Source organism: Salvelinus fontinalis, chromosome 40 (genome assembly GCF_029448725.1).
Source record: "Salvelinus fontinalis isolate EN_2023a chromosome 40, ASM2944872v1, whole genome shotgun sequence".
NCBI lineage: Eukaryota > Metazoa > Chordata > Actinopteri > Salmoniformes > Salmonidae > Salvelinus > Salvelinus fontinalis.
Window position 1 is genome coordinate 9,754,165 of NC_074704.1, and position 9,439 is coordinate 9,763,603.

Sequence of the window (9,439 nt, forward strand, 5' to 3'; positions counted from 1 at the left end):
TGTTATGTATCTGTCTTTCTCTCTTAACGGGATACTGTTATGTATCTGTCTTTCTCTCTTAAAGAGATACTTTATGTATCTGTCTTTCTCTCTTAAAGAGATACTTTATGTATCTGTCTTTCTCTCTTAAAGGGATACTTTATGTATCTGTCTCTTTCTCTTAAAGGGATACTCTATGTATTTGTCTCTCTCTCTTAAAGGGATACTGTTATGTATCTGTCTATCTCTCTTAAAGGGATACTTTATGTATCTGTCTCTCTCTCTCTTAAAGGGATACTTTATGTCTCTCTCGTTCTCTCTCTTAAAGCGATACTTTATGTCTCTGTTTCTCTTTCTTAAAGGGAAACTTAATGTATTTGTCTCTCTTTCTTAAAGGGATACTTTATGTATTCGTCTCTCTCTCTTGAAGGGATACTTTATGTATTCGTCTCTTTCTCTTAAAGGGATACTTTATGTAGCTGTCTCTTTCACTTAAAGGGATACTTTCAGGGATACTTCCCCAGAGTCAGACGAACTTGTGGATGCCATTTTTATGTCTCTGTGTCCAGTATGAAGCAAGTTAGAGGTGATTTCATATGCCAATGCTAACTAGCATTAGCAAAATTAATGGACGTCTATGGGTATATACTAGCATGTTAGGAGATACCCATAGACCTCCAGTCGTTGCGCTAACGCTAGTTAGCAATTGCACTAGCCCTAGTTAGCAACATCCTTCAAACTGCAGACAGAGACATAAAAATGGTCTGACTCTAGGGAAGTAGATAAAGGGCCTCATTGCCAAAATCCTGAAGGATCCCTTTAAGGCAACACAGGCTGAAATTACATTTTATTTTAAAGATCTTTGTTTGTTGAACATCTTTGTTATTCTGTTTACCCACTTCAACACTATAGTCTTGCCTCTACTTTACAATCTTTGTTCGGTCCCCCTCTCTCCTCTCTATCTATTTCCCAGGCAAGCGCGCGCACACACACACACACATGCATGTACGTGCGTACGCAGGCACGCACAAACACGTACGCACGCAGTCACGCGCACACACACATACACGTCAGCTTGGGATATTAGCATAATATGTAGTCATAGCCCCACTCCCTCTCCACTCCTCCTGATTAATACATGAGCTTTAATTATCTCTGTCACTCAGCTCTAGTCCCTACTGTCTCTCTCTTCCTCTGCATCCCTCCGCTTCTCTCTTTCTATCTTTCCCTCCATCTCTCTATGCCTCTTTCATCCCCCTCTTTGTCTAACCTTCTCTAGCCCTCCGTCCCTCTCCCTCTTTACCTCTCTATCCCTTTGTATATCTCTTTCTCTCCATACACCCCCTCCCTCTCTCTCTTTCCTCCCACCTCTATCCTTCACTATCCCTCCATATTTCTCTCCCTGCATCCTCTCCTGCTCTCTGATAGTTATGTCATCCTCTCTACCCTTTTCCTTCCTTTCTTTCTCATTAGATTCTAATCTACTCCTCTTTTTGATATTTTAGTCACTATTCATCCATTCTGACGTCCTGGACTTGGCCCATTAGTTCTCTTGTTGCGTCACTCTCAGACCACCTCCTGGACTTGGCCCATTATTTCTCTTGTTGCGTCACCCTCAGACTACCTCCTGGACTTGGCCCATTATTTATCTTGTTGCGTCACCCTCAGACCACCTCCTGGACTTGGCCCATTATTTCTCTTGTTGTGTCACCCTCAGACTACCTCCTGGACTTGGCCCATTATTTCTCTTGTTGCGTCACCCTCAGACTACCTCCTGGACTTGGCCCATTATTTCTCTTGTTGCGTCACCCTCAAACCACCTCCTGGACTTGGCCCATTATTTCTCTTGTTGCGTCACCCTCAAACCACCTCCTGGACTTGGCCCATTATTTCTCTTGTTGCGTCACCCTCAGACTACCTCTTGGACTTGGCCCATTATTTCTCTTGTTGCGTCACCCTCAAACCACCTCCTGGACTTGGCCCATTATTTCTCTTGTTGCGTCACCCTCAGACTACCTCTTGGACTTGGCCCATTATTTATCTTGTTGCGTCACCCTCAAACCACCTCCTGGACTTGACCCATTATTTCTCTTGTTGCGTCACCCTCAAACCCCCTCCTGGACTTGACCCATTATTTATCTTGTTGCGTCACCCTCAAACCACCTCCTGGACTTGGCCCATTATTTATCTTGTTGCGTCACCCTCAAACCACCTCCTGGACTTGACCCATTATTTCTCTTGTTGCGTCACCCTCAAACCACCTCCTGGACTTGGCCCATTATTTATCTTGTTGCGTCACCCTCACACCACCTCCTGGACTTGGCCCATTATTTCTCTTGCTGCGTCACCCTCAAACCACCTCCTGGACTTGGCCCATTATTTATCTTGTTGCGTCACCCTCAAACCACCTCCTGGACTTGGCCCATTATTTCTCTTGCTGCGTCACCCTCAAACCACCTCCTGGACTTGGTCCATTATTTCTCTTGCTGCGTCACCCTCAGACTACCTCCTGGACTTGGCCTATTATTTCTCTTGTTGCGTCACCCTCAAACCACCTCCTGGACTTGGCCCATTATTTATCTTGTTGCGTCACCTTCAAACCACCTCCTGGACTTGACCCATTATTTCTCTTGTTGCGTCACCCTCAGACCACCTCCTGGACTTGGCCCATTATGTATCTTGTTGCGTCACCCTCACACCACCTCCTGGACTTGGCCCATTATTTCTCTTGCTGCGTCACCCTCAAACCACCTCCTGGACTTGGCCCATTATTTCTCTTGTTGCGTCACCCTCAAACCACCTCCTGGACTTGGCCCATTATTTCTCTTGCTGCGTCACCCTCAAACCACCTCCTGGACTTGGTCCATTATTTCTCTTGCTGCGTCACCCTCAGACTACCTCCTGGACTTGGCCTATTATTTCTCTTGTTGCGTCACCCTCAAACCACCTCCTGGACTTGGCCCATTATTTATCTTGTTGCGTCACCTTCAAACCACCTCCTGGACTTGACCCATTATTTCTCTTGTTGCGTCACCCTCAGACCACCTCCTGGACTTGGCCCATTATGTATCTTGTTGCGTCACCCTCACACCACCTCCTGGACTTGGCCCATTATTTCTCTTGCTGCGTCACCCTCAAACCACCTCCTGGACTTGGCCCATTATTTCTCTTGTTGCGTCACCCTCAAACCACCTCCTGGACTTGGCCCATTATTTCTCTTGCTGCGTCACCCTCAAACCACCTCCTGGACTTGGTCCATTATTTCTCTTGTTGCGTCACCCTCACACACACCCTCTTTCTTTATCACGCTTTCTCTCCACCAGTCAGTCAGTCAGTCAGTCACAACCGTTGTTTTTTCAGGGTAAAACAAACAACACTTCCTCTATGGTTGGCTGCATCACAAATTACATCATATGTCCTACAATTTATCAGAGTCCTATTGGCCCGGGTCAAAAGTGGTGCACCATCAAGGGAATAGGGTGCTATTTGGGAAGCAGACATTGTGTGAGTCAGCTTCTCTCTCTCTCTGCCAGAGATGATGAATGTCTGTGGCTAAGTGCCAAATGGCACCTTATTCCCTGAATAGTGCACTACTTTTGACCAGTGGCTCATAGGGCTTTTGACCAGGGCCCATAGTGGACTATATAGGGAATAGGGTGCCATTTGGGACTGTGTTAGGTTCTCCACTGTGATGTCCTTACCCACCTCTCTTTTGCTCCTCTGATCTTTCTCTCCGTCTCACCTCTTCCCTGTTGGTCCAGCTGGTGGATCTGCTGTCGCTATTTACACTTTCCCATCTGTCAGACACTTCTCCTACTCTCCCTTGTTTTATCTCTCCCTCTATCATTATTCTACCTCCTCTATTGGTTCATTTCTATATCTTGTTTCCTCTCTCTTTCTAGTAGGGTAGAGTAGAGTCTTTATGATCCCCAGTTCATTTAGCAGCATGTGGTAAAAACTCAATAAATACATGACAATACATGTACACCACAACAGTATATACAGCAACATGGAAACATCACACAATACTACTAGGATACAGATGATTGACAAAGCTGATAGCCCCCCCCCCCTCTCTCTCTCTCTCCTTCTCATATCCCTCTCCCTCTAGTGGATGAGGATAAAGCTAGTCCATCTAATCTTCTCTCATTAATTAGTTTAGTTGGGGATTATGACATGACTCACCTCCCTACACTCTGAGTTTTTGCACACACACATGTACACACACACACACACACGCACGTACACACACACACACGCTTGTAAGTGCACACACACACACACACACACACACACACACACACACACACACACACACACATACACACACACACACACACACACACACACACACACTTCAATATAATTCCTCGACTTCTGAAGTGGGACTCCAACTCCAACTAACGTCATAACCTCAGGTGGTTCACTCAGGCTGATCAAACTCCAGTGAACCCATGATGTCATGATGCCAACCCCCATAGAAGTATAACTAATACCTGCTTTAATAATTATATTTCTATGGTAAATCTATTATCTAATGTGACCCTAATCTAAAAAACATTAATTTAGTTAATGATTTATTGTCTCTCACAGCATATATTCTCATACACACACGCAAGTACACACACACACCCACCCACCCACACATACACAGAGAGAGAGAGAGCAAAAGAGAAAGAGAGAGAGAGAAAAAGAGAGAGACAGATAGAGAGAAAGAGAGAGACCGATAGAGAGAGAGAAAGAGATTACTCCACCCTTTTGTCATCAGCTCAATGTGATCTGTTGTTTTTGTCCATCTCTCCAGGAATTGATAATCCGCAATAATCCACAACTGGAATCATTATTATCTCCGGGACAATATGTACTCAGTATATTCCCAAGAAACTGAACTCATATACCTTTTGAAAAAAACATTGTAATGAGAAAATAAATAAAATTGTCTAGAGACACTATTGTTACGTCACAAACGGCTTTTGACCAGGGCCCACTGCATACTAAATGGTGGCAGGTAGCCTAGTGGTTAGAGTGTTGGGCCAGTAACCAAACGTTTGGTGGATCAAATCCCTGAGTTGACAAGGTAAAAATCTGTTGCTCTGCCCGTGAACATGGCAGTTAACCCACTGTTTCTAGGCTGTCATTGTAAATAAGAATTTGTTCTGAACTGACTTGCCTAGTTAAATAAAGGTTAAAAAAAATGAAGGCTAGGGCTTACAATAGACCAAGTCCATCTAGTCTATTTGATTCTTGTTTGCAACTGTGCATAAATCCACATCTGAGGTTTATTTCTCTTTTTTTCTTGCAGGATATTTGGGTTAAAACCTCCACCTGGGGTTTCACACAAACAGATGTGGCTGCAATCACAACTTAATAGGCCTATGGGTCATGCAGACAGACCAGACAGGATATGGTAGGGTGGAGAGAGAAACAAGACATAGAAAGTTGGCATAATGACACTGAAATTAAACTGTCAATGTAGCTAGCTAAGAAAATGTATTGATTCCAAATGACACATCCTTTTAAAAACAAAGCCACATGATATATATCAATCTGTTTGTGTTGAGCAGAGCACGGACAAACTCATCACCATCTTGCCAGGGGTTAGGTGCGATTGATTGACAGGCTTCTAAACCACCGAAGAAGACGCTCAGCTAAGTAGGCGTTTTTTTTTATTTTCCTGTTGAAGGGGATCCGTTTGTTGCTATGGTTGAAAATGTCTCCTTAACAACCGGACTAAAAATGGAGTGAACTTCGGTTGTATTACCAAACGGTATGTAAGTACAAAATGCAGTACCTTTCTAAAACGCATCTCTACAATATAATCACACAACGGGCAAGTAAGAATTCAAGTTATTTTGTAAGTGTAAACAACAGCATGTAGTCGGCTACTGCTAGCTAGCCAAATTGCTAACGTTAGCCTGCTAGTAACCCATCAAAACAAAGCTACAAGTACATTTAAAAAAAAAATCGCGTTAAGCCAAACATAGGTACGCATTTAACTTTAGCACACGTTCTCATCCATGCACTGGGTAGGTTGACGTAACGTACCAATAGTTAATCAGTAACGTTAGCTTTACTATATAGGTAGCTATTTAAGTTAGCTTGCTACAAAGTTGCTGATTCGTTTAGCTAGCTTTTAACAAACTAGTTAAGCCTTAACCAATGTATCTGTATTTGCAGCTGTGGGGTGGAATGGCAGAGACAGCAGAGAGCAAGAAAGAAGAGGCAGACTACAAAAGGCTGCACAGCTTTCCTCTAATCAGGGTGAGGTGTGTGTGTGTGTGTGTGTGTGTGTGTGTGTGTGTGTGTGTGTGTGTGTGTGTGTGTGTGTGTGTGTGTGTGTGTGATAATGATATGTTATTTCCCTCTGCAGCACACAGACATGCCAGAGGAGATGAGAGTGGAGACTATGGAGCTCTGTGTCACAGCCTGCGAGAAGTTCGCCACCAATAACGAGGTGTGTGTGTGTGTGTGTGTGTGTGTGTGTGTGTGTGGGGGGGGGGGGTGTGTGTGTAAAAAATGCAGGGCTATGACACCTGGAAAGTTTGTTTGGATATGACTAGCAACATGACATCAGTACCTATGGTGAGTTACTGTACATGACAAATCTCTCTCTCTCTGTCCCCCACCTCCCACTCCATCCCCCTCTACCTCTCTCAGAGTGCAGCGAAGATGATCAAGGAGTCGATGGATAAGAAGTTTGGCAGCTCGTGGCACGTGGTGATCGGCGAGGGCTTTGGCTTCGAGGTGACACATGAGGTCAAGAACTTGCTCTACATGTTCTTTGGAGGAAGCCTGGCCGTTTGTGTCTGGAAGTGCTCCTAGCATCAATAACCACTCTAGATCTATATAGCTGTCTGTCTATCTACACTATATATATATATATATATCCACTATACTTTTGTGTATATATATATATATATATATATATATATATATATATATATATATATATATATATATATACAAAAGTATAGTGGATTCGGCTATTTCAGCCACACCCTCTGACAGGTGTATAAAATCAAGCACACAGCCATGCAATCTCTATAGACAAGCATTGGCAGTAGAATGGCCTTACTGAAGAGCTCAGTGACTTTCAACGTGGCACCGTCATAGGATGCCACCTTTCCAGCAAGTTAGTTCATCAAATTTCTGACCTGCTAGAGCTGCTCCGGTCAACTGTATGTGCTGTTATTGTGAAGTGGAAACGTCTAGGAGCAACAATGGCTCAGCAGCGCAGTGGTAGGCCACACAAGCTCACAGAACGGGACCGCCGAGGGCTGATGCGCGTAGAGTGTAAAAATCGTCTGTCCTCAGTTGCAACACTCACTACTATCTATCTCTCCATGGATTATCTCTCTCTTTCTGTCGGTTAGCTTTCTCTTTCTTATTCTCTCCCGTCTGAATTGATTTGCCGTATCCTGTCCAATTTGACCTGTTCTTAAAATGCTGTGTGTGAATTCACTTCGACACAAATTAAATGCAGCCAGGGTCTCCAATACCGTTATCCCTGTGTGTGTGTGTGTGTGTGTGTGTGTGTGTGTGTGTGTGTGTGTGTGTGTGTGTGTGTGTGTGTGTGTGTGTGTGTGTGTGTGTGTGTGTGTGAGACACAGTCTTCTCATTCACTCCATTCAATATGTTTTAGTATTTTATATTTGTAAGTATGTGTAAATACTTTGATGCAGATTCGATTTTTTGTATTTTTCTGTTTTTTTATAATGCTATGTCTGATTGTTAGGTGAAGAGGACAGAAACAACAGACCAGACCAATACAGATACAGTACATAGAACTGTTATTGACAAACAATTTGTTAGTATTTGTAGCTGACAGGTTGATACTGGCAATGTGATTGGTTTTCTGTTTGAAATGAACTGATTGTGAAATTAAACCTGAATTGTACTGAGAAACATACTCACGAGTGTTACTGTCTAGTTGTCTGTGTAGTAGAGCCTCTCTTTCACATCTCTCTATCTCTAACACCTTCCTCTCTTCTTTCTATACTTCTTTAAATGGTACATAGAGAGGGGGGGTAACCAATTTTGGGAAGGGGAGATAGAGACTTTTTGTCCATTTGTTTTATGGAAGACATGTTCTTGGGATTACAGAATGTCCTAACACTCATTGGCCACTAGAAACCTGGTTGGTTGTTATAGGAACATGGTTACATGGGGATAGAATATGGTTGCTATAGGGACATGGTTACATGGGATAGAATATGGTTGCTATAGGGACATGGGGATAGAATATGGTTGCTATAGGGACATGGTTACATGGGATAGAATATGTGTGCTATAGGGACATGGTTACATGGGGATAGAATATGGTTGCTATAGGAAGCAGCTTGAGAAAGGACTTGGACTTTTTTGCCCTCAGAACAGCCTCAGTTCATCAGGACATGGACTCTACAAGGTGTTGACAGCATTCCACAGGGATGCACAGGCCCATGTTGACTCCAATACTTTCCATAATTGTGTCAAGTTCGCTGGATGTCCTTTGGGTGGTGGACCATTCTTGATACACACAAGAAACTGTTGAGCGTGAAAAACCCAGCAATGTTGCAGTTCTTGACACCAACAGGTGAGCCTGGCACTTACTACCATACCCCGTTCAAAGGCACTTAAATGTCTTGTCCATCCACCCTCTGAATGGCACACACACACAATCCATGTCTCAATGCTTAAAAATCCTTCTTAAATCTGTCTCCTCCCCTTCATCTACACTGATTGAAGTGAATTTAACAAGTGACATCAATAAGGGATCAAAGCTTTCACCTGGATTTACCTGGTCATGTCATGAGCAGGTGTTCATAATGTTTTGTCCACTCAGTGTATATAGGGGATAGATGTCATTTTCTTTATGGGAGGATATCAGGGAGAGACAGATTTGACAAAATCATTTATCTGAAAAGAGACTATAGGGGAGGTGAGAATGCAAGATTTTGACAGGAGGGGAAAGTAACACAATTTGACGAGGGAAAATACAAGGATTTTCACAGAAAAAGAAAGCAGGATTAGTGAAAGGAGGGAAAAGAACGAGGGAGATTTTGGCAGAGGAGGGGAAGTGAGAGAGGGACAGATTTGGTTGTTGACAGATTATTACACGGGTAGTGTGTGTTGCAATCTGGACAGAAGCAGCTGCTTACTCAAAGACTGACCTCTGATCAGGTCACCTCGTCCTCTGACAACCCACACCATGTCTCTCGTTAGACTCTGTCGTCTCTCTCCGTCTCTCTCTTTCACGCACACACAGGAACCTACTGATGTAAGAATAGCTATAATAACCAACATGTTTTGAGACTTCCCAGTAAACATTTAGCCACCCTCAGGTACCCTTTTTGATCCTCATGTATTATTCAGGTCAGATGCCCTTTATCTCCTCCCCTGTGTGTGTATGTGTGTGTCTTTAAATATCTCATCCCCTGTGTCTCTCTGCTCTGCTGAAATATTAATAAAAAACCAAAGA

General features: G+C 43.4%; 1 protein-coding gene across 2 annotated transcripts; it reads left to right on the plus strand.

Annotated features, from left to right (window-relative positions):
* The first annotated feature begins 5,648 nt into the window (after positions 1–5,648).
* On the plus strand, positions 5,649–7,884 carry LOC129839970 (dynein axonemal light chain 4). 2 transcript variants are annotated; one of them, XM_055907732.1, is made up of 4 exons: positions 5,649–5,750; positions 6,157–6,240; positions 6,350–6,433; positions 6,637–7,884. In XM_055907732.1, exons 2-4 carry the CDS (start codon positions 6,169–6,171, stop codon positions 6,799–6,801), a joined length of 321 nt encoding a protein of 106 aa, XP_055763707.1. In that variant the 5' UTR covers positions 5,649–5,750; positions 6,157–6,168; the 3' UTR covers positions 6,802–7,884. The 2 variants fall into 2 exon arrangements, with proteins under 2 accessions (XP_055763707.1, XP_055763706.1); XM_055907731.1 differs by having other exon boundaries at positions 5,649–5,746.
* Positions 7,885–9,439: the final 1,555 nt, after the last annotated feature.